The sequence below is a fragment of the Cnephaeus nilssonii genome (genome assembly GCF_951640355.1).
Source record: "Cnephaeus nilssonii genome assembly, chromosome: 6".
NCBI classification, from domain to species: domain Eukaryota; kingdom Metazoa; phylum Chordata; class Mammalia; order Chiroptera; family Vespertilionidae; genus Cnephaeus; species Cnephaeus nilssonii.
In genome coordinates, this window is record NC_137077.1 from 36,039,933 (window position 1) to 36,064,561 (window position 24,629).

At 39.7% G+C, this 24,629-nt stretch overlaps 1 protein-coding gene across 1 annotated transcript in view; it reads right to left on the reverse strand.

Annotated features, from left to right (window-relative positions):
- ERGIC2 (ERGIC and golgi 2) overlaps positions 1-22,627 on the reverse strand; it is a 34,626-nt gene extending 11,999 nt beyond the window's left edge. Inside the window, exons 1-8 of the mRNA XM_079775602.1 lie at positions 22,488-22,627; positions 14,139-14,278; positions 10,035-10,143; positions 8,012-8,058; positions 6,408-6,478; positions 4,689-4,729; positions 2,807-2,905; positions 868-963 (exon numbers count right to left, since the gene is read on the reverse strand). Of these exons, the coding sequence (XP_079631728.1) occupies positions 868-963; positions 2,807-2,905; positions 4,689-4,729; positions 6,408-6,478; positions 8,012-8,058; positions 10,035-10,143; positions 14,139-14,244 (569 nt within the window). The 5' untranslated portion in view covers positions 14,245-14,278; positions 22,488-22,627. The remainder of the gene's footprint in view (positions 1-867; positions 964-2,806; positions 2,906-4,688; positions 4,730-6,407; positions 6,479-8,011; positions 8,059-10,034; positions 10,144-14,138; positions 14,279-22,487) is intronic.
- Between the last annotated feature and the right edge of the window lie 2,002 nt (positions 22,628-24,629).

Sequence of the window (24,629 nt, forward strand, 5' to 3'; positions counted from 1 at the left end):
TATCCTCAATAAAGCCTCTGCTGACAAGCAAAGTAGGTCAGGTATTTTGTAATGTAGTTTCTTATCAACCATACTTCTCCTTTTTAGGTTCAATGCAACTATAATCATATAGTTATTAGTTCAATTAACTGTTTCAAGTTTGGATTCTCTCAGACTGTCAATACCAAAAAGACAAAAACTCCCTTTTTTCACTGTTTCATTCTTAGTATCTAGCATGTTACTTTGCATATAACAAGTACTCAAAAAATGTCTTTTACAATGAAGAATTGTTCAGTTCTGCAACTCAAGACAAATAGAGGAAGGAAGGGAGAGAATCCATTCAGAAATTTACCAAGTATTCATTGCATAACAGTTTCTGTGCAGGGTGCTGCTTATGAAGGCTGATGATCTAATATTTTTCCTTAACTGTTATCTAATTTAACTTTTTCCCAGACACTACTAATTTCTAACTATATAAAAATACCTGTCTCAAATTAGTTAGGATTTACACTTTGGTGACAATCACCAAAGAGAAAAACACCACCATCCAACAAAATGAGCAAATTAATGAAATGTCTAGGTAAGAACTTACAGGCTACTAAAACTTGGTAAGTAGGTTTTAATTCATATTGTACCTACAGCTCATTTACTTTAAACATATAAAATATGACATGACTATTTAACTTTATTTTGAAGTAGTATTAAAATTAGTAGTCTTCTCTATCCTGAAATTAAAGCCCGGACAAATCTCGAGACATCAAAAATACAGATACAAAACATTTTAAGCTGTCTTTTAGTAGTTAATCATATAGTTATTTTAGCAAAGAATTTACTTTTAACAAACTGACAACTTGTCTAAAGTATTTTCAGTAGGTGAAAAGAACATACTTGCCCACAGTTATGTGAAAATTCCCCGCTACTTTATTGACATATAGATGACCATGAATTCTGCAAGCATCGGGAGGCTGTGATAAATCATCTTCCCTATTATAACAAGATATGCTAGGATTATTTATAGCACATACAATATTGTCACCAGTATTGATCTGTAAGGATCAATTTTCAGGTAATGTTCTAAATGTCAAAAGTGGAAAAGCAGTTTTTTGAGGTTTGTACATTTATAAAAGAGCATATATCTATGAAATAGAAAAAAATTACATAATTATTATTTACATATTACATTTACACAAATCTAAAATTCCATGGTTCCTCAAATCTAACCAAAGGAGTAAGTCCCATGATAGAAGAAAGATTAAAAGTAAAGAATCAGTCCAACAAAGACATACTTTCATCATCTGTTTTTGGTACTTAAGAGGATAGGGGAGGATGGGACTATAAATGAGGTAAGGGAAAGGTATGCCATCTAAGTTCAAATAGACAATGACATTTTCTTTCTAAGCAAATGTAAAACCTTTTCAATAGTTTTAGATTTAAATGATCATTTCATGATTATAACATTTCCAACTATCAGTTATTCTAACCTATAAAAAAAAGTAAGTTAAAAAACCCCACAACATTCCTAATCAAAATTCATATATCCTCATAATATGAAATGCAATTAATTTGTTCTTAAAACATAACAATTTTATATAGAGGTATACCATGCACACATAAAAGAGAAAAATTAAATAAAATGAAATACAGTGAACACTTAAACAACGCAAGTGTCAGGAGTACTGAAATTCACATATAACTTTTGATTCCACCAAAACTTAACACAGTTGTCCCTTAGTATCTGTAGGGGATTGGTTCTAGGACTCGAGGGAACCAAAATTCGGGAATGCTCAAGTACCCTATATAAAATGGCATAGCATACAGTTAGCCCTCCACACCTGTGGAGTCCCAACCACGGATGGAAAACAGTACAGGTTATTGAAATAAATCTGTGTATAAGTGGACCTGAGCAGTTCAAACCAATGTAGTTCAAGGATCAATTATATTTGTGATAATCCTGATCAGTATCATAGACTATAACTTTAAGAGTAAAAGGACATCTTAATCATACAGAATGATTACATTTTCTCCGAGAAATATGAGATCCAGAGAACTAAATCAATGCTAAAATGATGTCAAAGTAAGTACATTAATAAATAGTTGCACATTTAAAATATACACCTCACCTTAGTGGGAGTACTGTTGAACTATTAAAAGCATCAACAAAATGAAGACAACCCACTGAATGGAAGAACATATTCACCAATACATCTGATAAGGGCTTAATATCCAAAATTTATAAGGAACTTATACAACTCAACAACAAAAAAACACAATCCAATTGAGAAATAGGCAAAGAACCTGAATAAACACTTCTCCAAAGAGGACAGACGTACAGATGACCAATAGACATATGAAAGGATGCTCAATGTCACTAATCATCAGGGAGATGCAAATTAACTACAATGAAGTACCGCCTCACACCTGTCAGAATGGCTATCATTAATAAATCAACTAACAAGTGCTGGTGAAGATGTAGAGAAAAGGAAACCCTAGTGCACTGTTGGTGGGAATGCAAATTGGTGCAGGTACTGTGGAAAGCAGTATGGAGCTACCCCAAAAAATTAATAATGGAACTGCCTTATGACTAACAATTCCACTTCTGGAAATATATCTGAAAAAAAAACCAAAACATTAATTCAAAAGAATATATGCACCCCTATACAATGCAGTATTATTTACAATAGGCAACATTTGGAAGCAGTCCAAATGCCCATCAGTAGATGAGTGGATAAAAAAGCTGTGTTACATCTATCCAATTATTCAGGCGTAAAAAAAAGAAATCTGACTTTTTGTAACATCATGGGGTGGACCTGAAGAGTATACAACTCACCTTGATGGAAGGGGAATTGGACTTTTAATAGCACTTTTAAATAGCACATCTTGAAGTGAATGTTCTTCTTGTAGTCTACTCTGAATTAGCTGCAGCATCCTAAATATAACACAAACAATAGCTTACAAATACAGTAAGGTACACAAAGGAAGCCAACCCTTTTAAAATAATCATAATAATTAGATGACGAAGCTAAGCCATACATTTATTATTATAGGACTTTATTCTAATACTAGAGGCCCGGTACATGAAAATTCATGCACTGGGGGGTTCCCTCAGCTCGGCCTTCCCCCTCTCACAGTCAGCGAGCCCTCAGGGGATGTCCTACTGATGGCTTAGGCCCGCTCCCTGAGGGGGAGCGGGCCTAAGCCGAAGTCTGGCCTCCTTCTGCCATAGGCGACTGGGCTGATCAGGGGAAGGCGATGCCCCCATCACGCCTCTGCTGCAGCCACTGGCAGCTGCCACGGCTGCCTGAGCCTCAGTCTGGCCCTGGCAGCGGCAGCTGCCATCGTGGCTTGTCTGAGCCTCAGGCAGCCGCTACGGATTTGTCCGGAAGGACATCCAAAAGACGTCTGCTTTAATTAGCATATTACCCTTTTATTAGTATAAAGTATCAAGTTTTCTTTGTGCAGTCTGAGTCATCAATAAGTAGCTTTTGCTCATCTGAATAACTAAATTCATGCATGCATGCAATAATTATAAAATTCTTACTTCTTGTCAGGCATTAAATAAAGTGTTATAAATACAAAAGAAATTACACAAATAAGAGGCCACACAATAGATCTGATATACTTAAAAGTGGGCGATAACTGGAGTATAAAGCCAGAACACAAGTATCAATTTCTCATCTCAACCCAGGCCACTGGCCATTTAATATCATCTAGTATCTCCTTTTTTGAAGAAACTTGAGCTTTATTCTATTCCAAGACCATTCTAAGCAAAGTAATATATTCTACCTGTAACTTTTACAAAGAATATCAACATATAAGGCAGAGAAATATAAAAAACAAAGTTACATTCGAGAACCCCTGAGCAGATTTTCTTTTTAAATATACCTAGCCACAAAGAATAAATTGGTTGCTTGAAGATTTTTTGAACAAAATTTGTATGTTCACAATAACTTAAGAAATTATTCCAAACAACAAAACCAAAAATAAAAGTTTTCCTCTAATATTTCTACCTTTGGGCCATATTATCTCCTATCATTTTCAGCAATAACTTTGTATCTTCAAAGTTATTTTACCTTTTTTAATTTAATTTTCACTGAGCATTGTTTCAATATTAAAACCTTGCAAGTAATCTATTCATCAATAATGATCCAATTAAGTATAGTTTATTCATAAAACAGACTGCTACATGTACTTACAGGGGAAGTTGTACAAAACACGTTAGATGAAAAAAAGCAAGTTATTGAACAGACATGAAATGATCCCATTTGTATTAGAAAAAAATAACATAAATATGCAAACATATAGAACATTATATATGAACAGAAAATTTCTAGGCTACACAAGTAATCTGGTTATTACCGCTAGTCCAACTAGGTTTATGGAATGTTGAGGAGGCTTTTACTTTTACTTTGTATCCTTTCTGTCCAAACTGAATGTTAAACAATGGTCAAATATTGCTTTTAAAATTTTTTAAATAGTTAATAAAATTTTAAATGAAACCTGAAGTGTATTATGATCCAAAGTACATTAGAAATAGGATTAACATCACTTTCTTAAGATCTGGTAAAATTTTTGAAAGTGTAAAGATTCTGCTAATATTTCATCCAGAGAAATGCCTAGACAAATATGCCAATCTATGAAGTCACAATAAACAAAATAGACAAAATGGGATCTAGATTTCTTTGGACCACAATACTTAGTTTACTTATTACCTCTGCCACTCTTTTTGCTGTGGAGATAGATCAAACATTACCTAAAATAAAGAAAAACATAATTACCAACATTGTCTATTTCTCTTGGCTTTTATATAATATTTTTTTTAATGTTCTTTGAACAAGAAACAAATTTATAGTGTTGTAAAAAACAAGTATTCATGTTTATATTGAATCTTCTATAAGTCAACCTAAGAAATTTAAATTATTTTCATTTAAAAATAGTATAAAGAAATGTTATTAATCATTTAAATAATGCGAGCATAAAACTTTAATTAAAAAAGGAAAAAAGAAAAAAAAACATACAGTTTAAGTGTAATATTCAAGCTTCCAAAGCCCATATTCTTGCTGGGATAATACCATGATGAGATCAACATTATTTTTAAATGAGCTAAAAAAGAGCACTGTAATTCTTAAATGTGTTAATCATTAAAGAATAATTCAAGAAATTTTATTCAGGCATTACCTTCATCAATTCAAAATCAGACTTGGCTACTTTTATAACTAGAGTGAAATATGCAAGCTTCTCATGGTTTGAGACAATATCCACAATTTAATTTTGCAACAAAAAGTCCACTTTTGATTTTCATAAAGGTAATTCACAATAAAGCATATTAATCCTACTTTTTAATTTATTAACATTATTAGTTATCCCTCCATAATCGGGCCCTAACCTACTACTCTCTCTTTACAAATACTTGCTTTTTAATAAAAGTGGAACAATCCCTCATTCTATCAAACAGTTCTGCCTCTGTGCCTTTGGTTATTTAATTATATCATCCTGGAACATCCTTCTGCTGTAATTTTGACCCTTATGTCTTTCTAAACTCTATAAATCATATACGCCAAGTTAAATTGTCCCATCTTTCTGATTTCAATAAATTTATTCTGATTTCTCCTCCTGCTAAACTTGTCTGCAGCATGATTCCCAACTCTTTTCACACCACTGCACACAAGGATAATGCTAATATCTGAAAATCACCATGCAACTTCTCCCCCGTTACCCTGTGAATAAAACGATTGGAAGAAGGGACAGAAAAAAAAGGCGTGATCTGCACAAAATCTTAAAGGTAGAAAATATAATCACTATATTTTAAAACATAATGAGGACATTGAAAAGAAGATTGGTCCTTTTGGATCAAGATAATCTCCCAGAACTCAGAGGCAAAGTTCAAAATATATATTAGATGTGAGAATTAATAAAGATACTGAGAACCACTACACAAAATTCAACATCATATGATCATTTGAAACAGTGGTGAAAGCATTGCTCTGAATATCATTAAAGCAAACAAGCAAAAACACTTAAAAATTAAGATCAGCAAGGACCAAAAACAAAACAAAAACTAAAGGAGATACACCCTTGGATATAAAGAATAAATATTTGATTTCAAAAGTAAATGAAAGAATAAAAGCATACAAACTCTAAGAAAAGAGAAAACTATTAGAAAGCATTAACAAAAACATAAAATAAGAATAAAGTTATAAAACAGACATTAAAGGCTTATTAAAAATGCCAATAATGGTTATCTCAAGATTTTAGTATTTGATAAAACTTTTCCCCCCTAAATTTTTACAAAGAATATGGATTACTTTTGCATTAAGAAAATATATTTTAAAAACTAGCTGAAACAAAACCAAATAGAAAATATCAAAACTATTTTTAAGGGACAATTTCTCAAAGCATATTATTTTAAAAAACATATGAATCAAACTTACTGGTTCATAAACTAGACCATCGGCAGATGCAACCATTGTTTCTGCTAAATCCAATACATCTGCTCCAATATCTGCATTTAAAAAAAATTAAAAGTTTTACATTCCATGCCAAGAGTCAAACTGTATCTGATATAAAGTAACAAATTAAGATGACTAACAGAAAACTCACTTTCCTATACCGCTTAAAGTTAAAACAATACCATTATATAGATTTGATAGAGATTAATTTAAAAATAATGCTTTTTCTACTTTTTACACAGTAAAAAAAATGACTCAGCATTTCATGGTAAAACATATAAACTTTATTGAAGAGCTTCGCAAAACTTGGAACCTAATCACAAGTACTAAATGGCTGCTACACAAACTATTAATTACAAGGATTATTTTTAGAGATTAAAATAAACCTTAGGCAAAGCTACTGATGAATTTTTAAATATCAACAGAAATTTTATTTTGAAAAGGCTAAAATTCTAATGGTGTTCAAATACCTAAAATAAGGTAAAATAATATATTCAGCATTAACACTAGCTCATAATTTGGATACAAAGTATTTCTCTTAAAACCACTAATGTAAGGAAAAATAAATGGAAACGGAAAAGAAATCTAAGTATGTTCTGAGATAAAATCTCCCCAAAATTAATTTCCTTAATTGGGTAATACTATTTAACACTTAAAAATAATTTATCTGAACTACTGAATTCTTGTCTCTACTTTTCAAGTGGTAATTTAAAAGACAACTTCCATGCAAAAGCATCCTCATTTTTTATTTTCTGGGAACTTGCATTTTTAAAAAAAATTTTTAAATTTCTTTATTGATTACAGTGTTACATATGTGTCCTTATTCCCCCATTACCCCCCCTTATCCCCCCTCATGCCCTCACCCCCCTGTTGTCTGTGTCCATTAGCTGGGTTTATATGCATGCATACAAGTCCTTTGGTTGATCTCTCCCCCTTACCCCCACCCTCCCCTACCTTTCCTCTGAGGTTTAATGGTCTGATCGATGTTTCTCCTCATTTTTTAAGAGCACTACTGATTCAAACATTACCTAAAATACATATTAACTTTTTTTTTTTTTACTTCTACCAATATAATCAAGTAAAAAGTAAAGTCAGTGAAGAAAACAGAAAAGAAATCACTATTAACTTAAAATACTTGGATCTGTATTTTAATATGCAAGAGTAAAAGTAAAAGGTGGTAAGTTAAAAGAGTGAAACAGGATATTCTTGAAGAACATTGGTATAAAAACTGGTAGTCCACATAAGAAAGAAATAAAGGATGTACCTAAATTAAAACTCTGATTCAGATAGATATCTCTCTCCCTCTCCCTTCCTTGTTCTGAAACCAATTAAAAAAACACACATATTTTAAAACTTGGATTCACAAAAATTTCCTATTTCTTTTAATTATATAAATGTGAAAGTTAAATCTCTTCTCTTTCTGGATAAGAAATTTGAATAATATAATTTGGGGAGAAAAACAACATACATTATTAAATAGCACTGCAACAGCATGTTAAGACATCATAAAAGAAAAATAAAGTTAAAAGACAATGAGTGGTTTTTACTCTTTACTAGCAATTGTTTAAACAACTATATGTACTTACACTGACACTTCATGGCAACAGTAATATCTATATTGATTCTCAATTTGCTAAAAGACAAAAAGGAAACTTTAGTACCTACCAAGTAATCATCAAAACATGAGAAATATAAATCAATTTTATGAAAAACTCGGATTTCAAAAATATGTCGATTAGAACTTGGATAGTATTTTTTCTGACCAAAGCAAGTCACTTTAAAAGTTAAAATTCTATTTTGCAATTATTCCAAAAAGACTTTCTGATTTCACAGGTTTTTAATATAGTACCCTGCAATTTAATTTTATTAAATTAAGTAACTCCAAGAAACTCAGAAAAATAAGTTTTAACCTTTTGCACTCGGATGTCAAGTGTGACTCGACACGGTTAGCATAGGTAGCAGGAATTGAGAAAAAAGCAAGCGAGTGCAAAGGGTTAAACTTTGTTTACATAAACCTTATGTAGAATATTCCTTTAAAACTTTTAAAATCAAGAGTTAGGAATTGCAAGTCTTTCTCCTCTATTTATCAAATAAATACTATACATCAGGCATTATGCCTGACTCCTTACAAATATTATCTCCTTTATTCTTTATCATGGACATGTAAATTGGGTAGCTTCACAGTTCTGTAGATAAGACAATGGTGTTCAGGGCAGTATAAATGCCTGGCTTAAGATCACATACCCACTGAATTGGCATATGAAAAACTAGGTCTGTGTGACTTGATAAATGCAACCAAATTGCCAGAAAAAGCCTCTCATGCTTCATGTTTTGCCTGGTCTTCCTAAAAGGTTCAACTAATGCTTTATTTCCAAATGATGAATTCAAATTGAATTAATTTTTAAATATTAGAATCAATTAAGCACATGAATAACAGAATGAGTACCGTCAATATCAGTTTTCACCATGAATAACAGAATGAGTACCATCAATATCTGTTTTCCCTGGGCTATCAAAACTTTTTTCACTCTAATAATTTGAATCTGGTTTCAATAGAATTTTTAGAGCTTCAAAAGATTTTTCAATAAATTTTTAGAGCTTCACAGTCTTCAAGTTGTCTAGATTCAAGCAGTGCTCTAATAACCCTGAGGTTTAGGCACAAGAGATATTGTAGGAACCAGAGATGACCAATTAGACAAGCTTCTGTGGTGAGCTATATAAGACTCCATTTGAAAAAAATAAAGTGCTTCATTGGTGCTAAAAATAAACAAAATAAGAAAAATAACAAATCTCTTAAAAACCTACGTTATCAAGAATAATACACAAGGTATAGATAAAGAAGCTGAGGCCCAAAAGAAGTCAGTTGTGTGACTTACCCAAGGTTACACAGCAATTTATAAATATTTTACTTCTCACTAGTGTCATGAGGAAGGTACTATAATTATTATCCCTATTTAATAGAAAAAGTAACTGAAGCACATGCATATACAGATTTAGTAACTTCCACAGCTAGTAAATGCAGAACTGGGATTGAAATTGAGAAGTAAATGTCTCTCCTATCCAGTACAATCTTTATAATATAAATCTGTTATCTTCAATCAATTAAAATCCAAATACCACAAAGAAAATAAGGTATACTTTGTCTCCTTATTAAGGTACTATATTTTCAAAGTTTTAAGTGATATTATTTACATTAAAGTTTAATTTAGATGTAATTTATAAAAATCAAGTTATAAGCATAAATAATGTATATTTAAACAATATATTTTCCAAATTACACAGATCAGTATCTATTTCAAATTCTAAAGAGTAAACAATTTTAAAATATTAAATAATTCCTACCAGTTCAACACATTAAAATGAAAACATATTATATTCTCCTAACCTTTTTATACAGTGCATATTAAATCAGAGAACCTCCCTTTTATAATTTAACCAGTATTCAAATTATTCTAAAATGATTCTAATGAATTAATTATGAGAATTTATCAGAACTATTTCTTCAGAACTAAAATAAGCCAAATATAAAAGTTAGACATTTTTAAAAAAGGTATGTTATCTTTAAAACAATTTGAATCTAAAGGTATTTCAAGAAAAAAAAAAAGTTACCTAGAAAAATCCTTGTCTACTTCATATTCATACTTCATCCATGTATCCTGATATACTGAAAATTCCATTATGGTTAATAAAGCCATAGTGGTAAATGCTATTAGAGAAACTGAGAAATCAAACAAAAAAGAGTAAGAGAATTAAAACAATTTTGTAAAACAATAGGAACTACTTTAAGTGAAATTAAATATATCAAAGAATGTCTTAATGCTTGTCATGTGAATTATTACAATAAAAAGTTTTTCTTAAAATGTCTAGTATAGATTTTTTTTCTAAAACAGCTCAAAAATATTTAACAAACACAAAAATTAACTCAAATATTTGTATTATTGAGAAAGCATTTTATTTCTTCAATATTACAAGACATCATACCTTTACTTTCTTACACGTAGCAGTGTCACAGACATAATAAATATTTTACAATACAAATTTGAAAATAGTCCCCTCATAATTAAAAATGGATCCATGCCTGCAGCCCAATTAAAAAAAAAAAATAACATACATCTCAAATCTCTCATAACACTCTCAAGTACTTTGGAATCTCCTAAACATACTACTTCATTTATAAAAGCAACTCAAAGGTGAGAAAAAGGAAAGAACTATCATATACTATGACAAAACACACTTAAAATTTATTGTGCCACAAGAACTTGCACTATTTTTGTTAACAAAAGTTAATCACAAGAGATAGAAATAGCAAGCAACTTAGTACCCATTTACAAAATAAAACATATTATTAGCTCTTCAGAGGGAAAGAAATAATAGTAAATACTGTTATAGTTCCATATTTTTCTTACATATTCCATTATTTATTTTATTTAACAAATACTTCTATCTAAACCAGGTACTATTCTAAGCATTTTATAAATATTAACTTATTTAATCACTACAGCAACCCTACTACGTAAATACTGATATCATCCCCATTTCATGGATGAAGAAACTAAAGCAGAGGCCAGAGGCGTATGATTAACTTCCTCAAAGTCATTTAGTTAGGAAGGGAGGAAGGGGGATTTAAATCCATACATCTGGTTCAAAATCCAAGCTCTTAACTATTACCCTATGCCAGTGGTCGGCAAACTCATTAGTCAATAGAGCGGCAAACCGTGGCTCGCGAGCCGCGTGTGTCTCGCGAGCCGCGGTTTGCTGACCACTGCCCTATGCTGCCTCTCTCCAGTAATGTGAAATTTAAGAATTTTTATTATAATGTATAAATTGATTTATTCTTAACCAAAAAGGCACTGAGGCAGTTTCACACCATTAAATAACTTCTTCCAAGTTAAATTATATTTGTATATAATCATCCTATTAATATAATTATACATAACTCAATAGCAAAAAAGCAGTAAAATTGGATTAACTTATTCCATAATGTTTTAATGAATACTGCTACATTCTTGGACTACACTGAGTTAGATGCCAAAGAGAATATCTATAATAATAAAAGCGTAATATGCTAATTAGACTGGACAGCCAAACGACCTTCCGGACATCATTCTGTACATCCTTCCAGACGAAGCCACAGTGGCGGGGGCAGAGGCAGAGGTGGTTAGGGGCAATCAGGCAGGCAGGCAGAGTGGTTAGGGGTGATCAGGCAGGCAGGCAGGTAAGCAGTTAGGGGTGATCAGGCAGGCAGGTAGGCAGGCGAGTGATAAGGGGCTATCAGGCAGGCAGGTGAGTAGTTAAGGGCAATCAGGCAGGCATGCAGGCCAGTGGTTAGGAGCCAGCAGTGACGGATTGCGAGAGGGATGTCTGACTGCTGGTTTAGGCCTGATCCCGCAGGGATCCCGACTGCCGGTTTAGGGATCCCTGTGGGATCGGGCCTAAACTGCCATTCGGACATCCACTGAGAGGTCCCGGACTGCGAGAGGGTGCAGGCCAGACTGAGGGACCCATACGGCCTCCCCTGTGCTCGAATTTCATGCACCGGGCCACTAGTATCCTATCGAATAAAAAGGGAATATGCTAATTGACCATCACTCTGTCACAAAAGATGGCTGCACCCAGCTGAGGCCAAGTTCCCATAAGGAGCCTTAACAAGCAATCAGCAGGGACCTGAGGCTACGCCCTCCCCCGCCCCTGTGGGGCTTGACAGGGGACCTCAGGCCGTGTGCCCCACCTGGCAGGGCTTGACAGGGGATCTCAGGCCTCGCCCACCACCTGGCAGGGCTTGACAGGGGACCTCAAGGTGTGCTTCCCATCCTGGTGCTGGGCTAGGGGACCTCAGGCTGCTCCCCCTGCCCCAGCGCCAGGCCGGGTGACCTCAGGCCACACCCCCGACCCAGTGGGGCTTGACGGGGACCTCAGGTCTCGCCCCCTGCCCCGGCACCAGGCCGGGGGACCTCAGGCCGTGACCCCTGCCCCTGCGCCAGGCCAGGGGACCTGAGGCCATGCCGCCCACCCAGCGGGGCTTGATGGGGGACCTCAAGGTGAGCTTCCCGTCCTGGTACTGGGCTAGGGGATCTCAGACTGCTCTCCCCACCCAGCACCAGGCCAGGGGACCTGAGGCCGTGCCCCCCTGCCTGGTGGGGCTTGACAGGGGACCTCAGGCCATGCTCCCCACCCAGCGGGGCTTGACAGGAGTCCTCAGGGTGCACCCCCAGTGCTGGGTCGGGGGAACTCAGGCCATGCCTCCCACCCAGTGGGGCTTGACGGGGGACCTAAGGCTGCACCCCTCTGCCAGTGGGGCTTGACGGGGGACCTGAGGCTGTGCCCCCCTCCCGGTGTCGGGCCAGGGGACCTGAGGCTGCGCAACGCCCCCCCCCGCCTGGCAGGGATTGACGGGGGACCTCAGGCCATGCCCCCCACCCAGCGGGGCTTTACAGGGGATCTCAGGCCATGTCCCCCACCTGGTGGGGCTTCCCGGAGGACCTCAAGGCACGCCCCCAGCCCCAGTCTGGGCTGGGGGACCTCAGGCCACACCCCCCGTCCTGGCGCCGGGCCAGGGGACCTGAGGCTACGTCCCCTGCCCGGCGGGCTTGACAAGGGTGGGACTGGCTGGGTCTGGATCTAGCCCAATGGGGCGGGGGTGCCGGCCAGGTCTGGGTCTCACGTGATTTTTGAGGCGCATGTGGGTGGGTGGGGACTTGACTCTGGGTCCCGAGGTGCACCCCAGACTCTGACAGGAGGAAGGTTTTCATATACATTTTACTAATTTTCTTTCATCTCTGACACTTCTATTATAGAGAAAGGGCAAATAGCAATATTGAATTATTTCATCTAATTAATCTCCTTTTAATGTGCACGAATTTCTTGCACCGGGCCACTAGTCCTATATAATAAAGGGGTAATATGCAAATTAACCTTCACACCCTCACAAGATGGCTGCCTACAACCAGGCCGGCAGGGGATTAGTGAGGGACGACCAAACGACTGAACAAGCAAGCTGCGTGGGGCGACCAGGCTGGCAGGGGGGTTAGTGAGAGACGACCAAATGACTGAACAGCAGGCTGTGGGGGGTAACCAGGCTGGTGGGGGCCATGAGGGGCAACCAGGCCAGCAGGTGGGGCAGTTGGGGGTGATTAGGCTGGCCGGGGGCGCAGTGAGGGGCAACTAGTCTGGCAGGGAGGCAATTGGGGGCGACCAGGCTGCAAGGGGGGGTCAGTTGGGGGTGACCAGGCCAGCAGGGGGGGGATAGTTAGGAGCGACCAGGCCGGCAGGGAGGGGGGCAGTTGGGGGCGACCTGGCTGGCAGCGGGGGCAGTTAGGGGTGACCAGGCCGGCACGCAGAGGCAGTGAGGGGCAATCAGGCCAGCAGGGGGCAGTTAGGGGCAACCAGACAGGTGAGCGATTAGGAGCCAGCGGTCCAGGATTGTAAGAGGAATGTCTGACTGCCGGTTTAGGCCTGATCCCCCAAGGGGTCCCGGATTGGAGAGGGTGCAGGCTGGGCTGAGGGGACCCCCCCCCCCCGGTGCACGAATTTCATGCACTGGGCCTCTAGTGTATAATAAAATTACAGCAAAACAGCATCACATAAGGACAGACCAGTTACAAAGTTATTATAGGTTGATGAGTTCTTCCTCATGGCTCTATTTCTGTATGTTGTTAAATGGATCACTCAGAAATTGCATTTAGTGTAGGAGTTTTAATTTGAATTGATACTCACCTGTCCCCCCACTGGCTGAAGTCTCTACATAGCTCTCAGGGACCTTTGGAAAGGCATCCAACTCTTTCACCAAACTTAAGGTTTTTTTTCGATTCAGTCGCCTCATCTTCAGGAAAACCTTCTCCTTTCATATAGTCATGCTAAGAAATAAACAATGAATAAATGTATCCTCGAAAAAGATAAAAAGGTTTATTTTTTTTTAACTGATAAATGTCCTTGGAAGAACTTAATATTCTCATTCCTCCTTGAAAAAACAAACAAACAACTTAACATTTATTCACATCTTTACTTTTTTCCATTCCCACCCTGACAAACACAAACACATAAAGTAGGGAAAAAAGGAAAGTAGTCAATCATATTTGTAATATTTAAATATACAAATCAAAATACATATTTCTCCTATTAAGTTTACACATATAGGATATCCCAAAAATATGATATGCATACACACTTTAACAGCTGATAACTCACTTAATTTTCACTCCTTTTCAGGTTCAACTGATTTGAAATAAGGGATGAAGCCAGACTAGGCTTTGAACAAAGAAAATTTATCCTAAAGTGCCACTTGACTTTTTTTTATGGTGATACATAAAAGATAAAGTTTACGGCATAAAACCAGCAACAGTGGCCAAATTGAGGGCACACAAATACTGAAATAAATGATTCTAGAGGTTTGTGATTCCATTGCTTCGAGTTATCAGCAGTGCCTGGACCAGAGCAATCATCAGCTTGAAAACAGTCATTAACAACAACAAAATTCATTTTTGTGGATTCTTTCAAATTTTGAAAATGAACTGTATGTTAATAAACACTGGCTTTATAATCATTCAATGTGAGTATACATTTTGGGGGGACATCCTGTGTAGAAAAAATAATACATTCTCACTAGTAAATGACAATGAAGTAAATTAGGCATGCTAATGAGACAATAACTATATACCATTCCCCTTTTGACTAAATTCCATTTTTAGAAATGTATCTTAAGGCAACAATCTGAATTATGCACAAAACTTGGATCTTAGGGATATTTCTCACATTGTTATTTATGACTATTGAAGATAGAAACAAACTCGTGGTATGCAATATATACACAAAAATGTTAAAAAGTAGATCATGGGAGGATTTTAATTATTTTATTTACAAAATGTAATTTTTATGACTGACTTATAGAAATAATATAGGTGATACTATAAAGCATTACCAGAAATCAGAGCTATATTAATAAACACAACTGAGAATAAATCAAATGGTTACAGAAGCCATTAAAAGGAAAAGAATGTCTCTAGAAAAAAAAAGCAGAAAGATTTATCTAAAGTCTAATGGCTGGGGTTAATATAGAAAGAATAAGCCACAGAAAGGGCATTCATAGAGGAAAAGGAGAGTCAGAGAAATAAAAAGTGGCAGCAATCATGAATATTGTCCAAGAGAGCAGGGCTAAACGGGGACACTACTAATTGGTCCAGGAGGGCACTATTGCCCTAGAGTGAAGCTGGATGCCTGTACTAGTATAGGTTGATTTCATTTGCCATTAGAAACATCCAACTAACTCCCCTTGCTGATTCCATGCTCACAAAATGGCCTTCGGATTATAATTATGATTCTCGTGTATATGGCTTTTCTAAGAAAGAAAAAAAGAGCATGTAGACAAAATAGATGACATTTTCTAATTCCCAGTAAAGTTATAAAACTGGTATTCTCATTTGTAAATTAAGCTTCTGAGTGTTTGTTAGGCATAAACCAGGCTCCTAAAATGGTTCAGCTGAGAGAGTAATCAAATTTATTTTCTGGACCTGCTTAGTAGTAACTGCACCAAGACGGATCTTCCTTTAATCTTTCAATTCCTATTCATTTCTCCTACTGGAGTTAAATGTTAAATATGTTCAATCTTCTTATCTTTAAAACTCTCCACTAAAGCTCAAGTCCAAATCCAACTATTGATCTCTGTCTGTATACCTATAGGCAAACTTAAAAGAGTAAGTTGTGGCCCTATCCGGTTTGGCTCAGTGGATAGAGCGTCCGCCTGTGGACCAAAGTCCCGGCCGGGTTCAATTCCAGTTGCAGGCTCCTCCCCGGTTTGGTGCTGGTCAGGGCACGTGCAGGAGGCAACCAATCAATGTGTTTCTCTCAGATGGATATTTCTCTCAGTCTTTCCCTCTCTCTTCCACTCTCTCTAAAAATCAATGGAAAAATATCCTGGGAGAGGATTCACAAAACAAAAGAGTAAGTTGTCCCCATTCATCTACTGTGACTACTTCTCAGCACAGGCTCATTTAAGTAAATTTCTCTCAGCAAGGTCACTAACAACTTCCTTAGTACTAAATTCAATGGACATGTGCAGTCTTTACCTAATTTTGCCTATGAGAAGAAAACCGCCCCTTTTTCTTCTTGAAACACTCTTCCTTGGCATAATTGATAGTATACTCCTGATTTTCATTCTACCTCTAAGACTACTTTGGCTTACTTTGCAGATTCTTCTGCCTCCCAATTCTATACTAGGCCTTCCTCCCAACCTTCACACTTTCCCCAAGCAATCTCCCATCCCTTCATTTTCCATCTACATGATTCCCCTAAAATCTTTATTCCCAGTCCAAAGCTCTCTGCAGACTTGTATTATTGTTGCCTCTATTACATTTTCATGGGGGCATTCCAAATACATTTCAGACTCAACAAGTCCAAAAATGAATACTTCACTTTACCAAACTTGTTTCTCCTGTGTCCCTACCATAATTAATGACACCCTGTACCCCAAAACACAAGGCAATAACACACGACAGAAACATGAGTTACATTCTTAAACTTAAGTTCTTTCTAAATTTCTTTCAAATCTGTCTTCTCTTTTTCAGGCTCACTGAGAAGTTCCTTACTAGCACCTTGGTCGCAATGGCCACAATCTATCGCTGCATTGCTTCAACGTTTACTCATCAATCTTTCAATTCACTCTCCATACTACAACCAATAATCTTTTTAATACATAAAAGTGATTATATGCATTTTCTTTTAAAATCTTTGTAGAGGTTCATACCCATTACATTTGAAAAGTTTGGATTCTATCCTAACAAAGTTTAAAAAGCCCTCAAAAACCAGGTCCTGCTCAGCCAGTATGCCTCAGTGGTTGAGTATTGACACATGCAACAGGAGGTCACCAGTTTAATTCCTGGTCAGGGAACATGCCCAGGTTGCAGGCTCGTCCCCAGCAGGAAGCCTGCAAGAGGCAGCAGTTCCATGTGATGTTTCTCTCTCATTGATATTTAGATCTCTCCCTCTCCCTTCCTCTTTCTAAAATCAATAAAAACTTAAGACGAACAACAACAACAAAAAACAGGTCCTTATCTCTTCAAACCCAATCCATCAATGTCTAAATTCTAGCCAAACCAAATCTCTTTCTAGTCCTTTAACATGTTCTTTCTGCCAGATATAGCCTTTCTCCCTCTCCCCCACCTCTATATTTGGCTAACTCCCACTTACTCTTTAAGTCTCAGTCTAGACATCTCTCTTTTGAAGGCGGGAAAAACCCTACGACCTCATACATAGTATTAGTTATAGTACGTGCTCCAAGAACACTGTTTCTTATTGCCTGTTTAATTTTCTGTTTTTGCCATTATAATATTACAGCAGGAACCATGTCAACCTATCTTTGTATCTCCAGTACCTGGCACAGCAAGTACTTGATAAACACTTGTGGAAGGAAAAAAATAAGGAAGGTAGGAAATTTCCCCAGAAACAACCATGATTGCACAGCTTTCCAATAGAAACAAACTATCATTTTATATAAGTAAATACACACACACACACACACACACACACACACACACACACAAAGAGAAGGAGTTTTCTGTTTTATTAAGCACCTAGAACAGTGATTGACACATAGCAGGTAGCATTATTGGGCAAATGAATAAAACTGTAAATATTAGTTCCTATACTTTTACAAGCTTTATAAATGCTTTCTTTAAATTATCCTATCTAATAAAAGAGTAATATGCAAATTGACCGTCACTCCAAAACACAAGATGGCCACCCCCATGTGGTCAAAGATGGCTGTCCCCATGTGGACACAAGATGGGCTGCAGGGGAGGGCAGTTGTGGGCAGTTAGGGGTGACCAGGCCAGCAGAGGAGGGCAGTTTGGGGTGACCAGGCCGGCAGAGAAGAGCAGTTGGGGGAGACCAGGCTAGCAAGGGAGGGCAGTTGGGGGGGCACCCAGGCCTGCAGGGGAGGGCAGTTGGGGGGGACCAGGTCAGCAGGGTAGGGCAGTTGGGGGGGACCAGGCCTGCAGGGGAGGGCGGTTGGGGGGGGACCGGGCCTGCAGGGCAGGGCAGTTGTGGGCGATCAGGCCAGCAGGGAGGGCAGTTAGGGGTGACCAGGCCAGCAGGGGAGGGCAGTTGGGGGGGAGCAGGCCTGCAGGGGAGGACTGTTGGGGGGAACCAGGACAGCAGGGGAGGGTAGTTGTGGGGGGGGGGGACCAGGTCTGCAGGGAAGAACAGTTGGGGGGGACCCAGGCCTGCAGGGGAGGGCAGTTGGGGCGGGGACCCAGGCCTTCAGGGGAGGACAGTTGGGGGGGGGGGCAGGCCTGCAGGGGAGGACAGTTGGGGGGGGCAGGCCAGCATGGGAGGGCAGTTAAGGGTGACCGGGCCAGCAGGGGAGGGCAGTTGGGGGTGACCAGGACTGCAGGGGAAGACAGTTAGGGGCAACCAGACTGGCAGGGGGAGGGCAGTTAGGGGTGACCAGGGCAGCAGGGGAGGGCAGTTAGGGGCAATTGGCCCAGCTGGGGAGCAGTTAGGCGTTGATCAGGCTGGCAGGGGAGTGGTTAGGGGGTGATCAGGCTGGTAGACAGAAGCGGTTAGGGGCAATCAGGCAGAGGCAGGTGAGCGGTTTGGAGCCAGCAGTCCTGGATTGTGAGAGGGATGTCCGACTGCCCGTTTAGGCCCGATCCCAGTGGGATCGGGCCTAAACAGGGGTTGAACATCTCTCAAGGGGTCCCAGATTTGAGAGGGTGCAGGCTGGGCTGAGGGACAACCCCCCCCCCCCCATGCACGAATTTCGTGCACAGGGCCTCTAGTATGTAATATAAAGATATGCAAAAGTTAGTTTTACAAAGCCTCTTAACAATTCATATAGCCTGTTCAGCACTCCTCCCTTAAAAGTCTAGCTAGTCTATCCCACTTTGCTGCTTCTCAGTCTTTAGCTTTTTCCATTCCTATTTTCCATGATTACTATTCTGCTACTCCTGCCCCATCCCTGTTAATTCAGCACCAACCTACATCCAAGAAACTCATTGCATCTCCAGTACTTGCCACTCTATTCTACAGAGCCACTGTTCTTTTTTTCCCCCCACTGATTTCAGAAAGGAAGTGGGGAAGAGAGATAGAAACATCAACGATGAGAGAATCATCCATCACCTCCTGTACACCCCTACTGGGAATAGAGCCTGCAAAAACCGTGAGTTGACACTCAACCACAGAACCACACTGGCAGGGCACCACTGTTCTGATATGAACAAGTTATCCATAACTCCTAGTTTTACTAAAAACAATCCTTCTACTGTCTCTCAATATGAAAACCTGACGATCAACTGGTGGTAATTCCTTTAAATCCTTACTTTATTTCTGAGACTCAAAGGGTAAAAAATTAGCATGTCTCATCATGATTTGTCAACCACCTCTTCCCTTTTCAAGTCTATCTTCTAATAAACTCATATACTACACATAGAATTATAGCCTAATTTTCATATTATGTGCTAGATATTATGAGAAGGACTTTATATATTAATTTAATCCTCTAAGCGACTCTATGAAGTAGATACTATTTTTATCTCATTTATATTGAGGATATTGAGGCACAGAAAAGTCAAGTAATTTTGGTAAGTCCATTCAACAGGTGGGAGAACCTAGATTTGATCCCAAGCAGCCTGACTCCAGAGTTCACGCTCTAAAACATAGTGTACACTCTCACTTTAGTACTTATTATTGTTTTCTCCATCTGGATATATTTATAATTTTCAGGGGGGGATAAAGGGTGATAGAAGGAGACTTGACTTAGGGTAGCAAACACATAATAAAATATACAGATGATGTATTATTGAGCTGCACACCTGAAACATATATAATTTTATTAACCAATGTCAACCAATACATTCAATATTCAAAGTAAAAATTTTTTTTTTTAAAGAAAAAAATTTCCTTAATGACTTCAGCATCTGGATCTCTTAATTTGTTTCTCTTCTTCCCCATTCCATCACCATCCTTTGGAACTCACAACCTGATGACCCTCATCCTATGGTAGTCATTCACAATTAGAACCCTCTTACCATGTAAACCTAACAGGTCTTCTCCAGCGACCTCCATCTTAATTCTACCCAAAGCCTCACACAAGCAGGGCCATGTTTTGGCTCCTCTTAATTTTTTAAACCGCTCCACCTCTAAAATCCAAGAGACTTATTTTCCTCTCTAAGCATAACCAATTATCCTTCCAGCTCCTTAACTGTCTGACTAGGACAGAATCTGCTCTTCATTTTCCCTGTGTTTTCAATCTCTTGGACTCCTCTGCTATTTTCTATTGCTCCCATTCCCACTCTATTTGTCTCATCATCCAGTGTAGTCAGACACTTTTTATGAGCTAACTTCTATTTTAAAAATAAAATGAAGAAGTGCTTCAGTAATTCAGGGGTCAGTAAGAAATTTAAGAAATTTTTTTTTAAAAAAAAGGTCTTCTTCAGTCTGTATTTTGACTAAGTACCAAGGCAACATTTTGTGAGTAACCACAGAAGTTAGAAAACAAAAATTTAAAAATAACAAGAGCTAACACTTAATGTTAACTGTATGCCAGGTACTATTCTAAGTGCTTTGCATGTTTCAACTCATTCAATCCTCATCAATCACCACATGAGTTAGTTATTATTTATTCCCATTTTGCAGATAAGGAAACTAAGGCACAAAGAGTTTAATTTGCCTATATGACATTTAAGAGACCATAACAATACTGAAAAAACTGTTAACTAGAATTAGTAGCAGGAGGAGACTGCCTAAAAGTAACCTCTATTAAAAATAAAATCACTATTTCTTCCAATTAAATCACTAACCCCCACAGAAAATAAATTCGTTTTTCCCCCTAATTCTTTTGTTGTGCCAGAGTAGGCCTGCTTTGCTTTGAGAGATCTTTCAAGCTTGATATATTTTTATGATCTGTACCCTCCAGCCATTGCAAATACTCAGTTGCGTGGTAAACTTTATTCTCAAAAAGAAAGAAATTCCTTACCCACCCCCCCACCCCCCAGCCCCAAACCCCAAATCATGAAGTTTCTTTTTCTCGTGTTTCCTCTAAGAGAGCTGGAATAATTGCATCAACTTCAAGATATCAATAAACGAGTTAAGTAAGCCAATATATAACCTGAATTCTTCAAGAAGTGAACAAGCTTGTGATTTCTATCTTTATAATGGCTATATACTAGAGTTCAAAGTATCAGGCTAAGCAATTACTTGGAAGTACTTTAGTACAACTTCAAACACATGAATAAATCCTGCTTTTAAACTGTATTTTAATTGTTTCTGAAAGCCAGTCTTGCAACATTTTAACAGATATTATGTAACTCTGCGTGGTCCCCAGGGCACTAAGTCCTAGACATTTTAACTTAAACGTATTTTCTCAAATGATGATCTTTCAACTCCATATACCACCTTTACCCAAGGCTATTTATTCTCTACCACGAGTTGGCGAGTTCCCTTCCCAGGGTTTCTTAGTCCGCGAAGGTTTTGAGAAAAGTAGGGACCTGCCTGGGACCTGTCTCTCCCGCAACATCTCACCCTGCCCTGCCCCTTTCTCATTTTTTCCAAGCGCGGTGCGAAAGTCTCCTTCCAGGCGAGGCCAAGACCTCAGTCGTTCTTTCTTAAAAAGAGGGAGCAACCTGCTGCCAAGCATTTGGTATTTGTCTGAGCGGTGGTGGGGAGCCCGACCCCCGGGCGGATCGGGACAGGACCCGAACGGTCTTCACAACGCGGGACCCTGCGCGCCCGCGGACGGGGGGTACCCCCGGGGCACCGGGCACCGTGCGAAGCAATGGGTTCGTGGCAGCCGCTATCGGGGAAGCACCCAAACTCCTTCAAGTTGCAAGGACAGCTCAGGGAAACCGAGCCGGGGACAGGGGAGCTCCCAGGCTAGCGCTGCCCAGGGTCCTGCCAGTAACGCCCCCGGGGGAAGTGGAGCGGCTCCCGGGTCCGGCCCGCCCTCCAGAGGAGAGCGATGAAGACAGGAAGCCACCTCCAGGACAGCCTCTCAGCCCCCTCAACGACATTCCTGCCCGGGACAGCTCTGGAACAACCGAGAGAACAGCTCCAGGCAGGGTTTCGGCGTTTTACCTCGTATTTCGGTCCCTGCCGATCGCCATGTTTCACAGAAGCCCGGGTCGCTCGGGTTCCCGTTTGCCCAGAAATATCGCGAGAGCCAAGGCGACTCCCACCGCTGGAAACAGCGGAGGGAGACAATGCAGAGTTCTCGCGATAAGTCCTTTGCTGACGAAGTGTGTTGTGAGTCGAGAGGCGTGGTTAAGACGAGAGGGGCGTGACTTAAGCGAACAGAGGTTGCTACTTATTTTAGGTATAACCACGTGGCCAGAAGGCGTCAGCTTTTCCAGGAAGGGTGTAGGTTTACCTTCTGACTGACCCTTAGAGACCACAGAAAGAATCTCTCTCGACTCCTGCCACTGTACTTCATTTCTGATGAAAGGCTTGGGCGCAGGGTTTATCATTTGCAATCCTAATGCATATGACTCCATCTCTGCACCACGCCCCCTGTCTTTGCCGCCTTATTTCCTCCCATTGAGAATATTTAAACTTCATTTTCCAGACTTAGGTAACGCTTTTAATTATTTGCTCAATGTTTTTGTCTTTCGGATAGTATGCTCCCTAAGAAAGCACATCTTTCTCACCCTTTTATTGCCAATACGTACTTTGCAGTCTAATATTTCTTGAGAAAGTACTTCATCTTTTCCTAACACTTCCCAGTATAAGGGGTAATAGAAGGGACTTTGGAAAGAAAGGTTAAATGGGAACTATTTGAGAGTAGGCACATCTGTTATATTTTCCAGTCAAACAGTGAGGTCTTCATTTTCTGATTAGCCAGAAAAGTCTTAAAAAGGCATGTTGACAACTAATACTTAAGCATTGTTTTCCCAGTAAGTTCTGCTTTAAATGCTTTACTTGCCTTATCTCATTTAACAGTGTAAGGTTATACCATTATTTACTGATAGATCCTCCCTTCCCCCAACTGATGGACGGAGTTTGATGTAAACTGTACCTGCGGCCTGGACATTCCTGAGCACCTAACCAGGCACCTTATATGGACTATACATTGAACCACCAATCAGCACCTGCCAAATACCCTAAGCCCTTGATTCCTAAGTACCTAAGTGCCTAATCATGTGCCTTATATGAAACTACCAATCAGCGCGTGCCAAGTACCCTAAGCCCCATCCCTTCCCATTCCTCCCCTCAAAAGGCGTGTTCCCCTCTGCACGTGTTGCTACTCCCCCTTGCGGGGCAGCCCGGCAGGGGTCCTTCTCCTCTAATAAAGCCTGTAGTCCTGGTTTTCGGCCCTCTGTCTCATCTTTCATTTGGTGTCAAAGTCTGGGAGAGGTGCACGGGAACGTGGACCATCCTTGAACCTAGCCCCGCGCTTCTGACTCCTGCTCTGGCTCTGCTCGGTGGCATGGTTCTGAGTAGATTGGCCCGCTCTGGACACCTCTCAAACCCTGCCATACCAGGACACATGGGGATCTCGTCACTTTCTCACCGGTAGGCTTCAGGGACTTTCCCGACCTCCCCCCCCCGCCCCCCCCCCCCCATCGTTTCCTTGACCTGGAAGGGCCTCAGAGTTTTCCCGTCTACTCGGCTATATGTTCTACGTTCTACGAAAGCCCAGGTACCTGGCCGGGAAACTGCTCTACTCCACGGGAAAGGTCTCGGGTGACGACCTTGGAACCTTTTCTCATCTCTCTCTCTCTACAGGTTGGCTGAGGAAAAAGGAGGACGCTCCTTCTTTCCTCCCCAACTTCCCGGTGGCCCTTCCCTCCGGTCATGGGGACCTCTCAGTCCAAACCCCCTCTACACACCCTTAGGGTATCTCCTCGCCAATCTCTACCCTTGGTCTTTCTGGCTACATCAAACCAAAGCTCTACCTGGCCACAATATAAACTCGACAATGTCTCTCTGTGGCCTGAAAATGGCACTTTCGATTCCAATATCCTCCAAGACCTAGATAATTTTTGCCACCGGACAGGGAGGCCTCAGAGATCCCTATGAACAGGCTTTCCTCCCCCCACCCCCCTCCCGCTCTCACGCCTCGCTTTACTCCTCATGTTCCACCCATCAGATCCTCCTCGAAAAGTCCTCTTTGCCCTCTCAAACCTGTCTTCAGCCCCTTTCTTTGTCTTCTGACTGCTCTTTCGACCCAGCAGATCATTCCTCTCCACGTGTCTCACTCCTGCCACCTCCTTACAACCC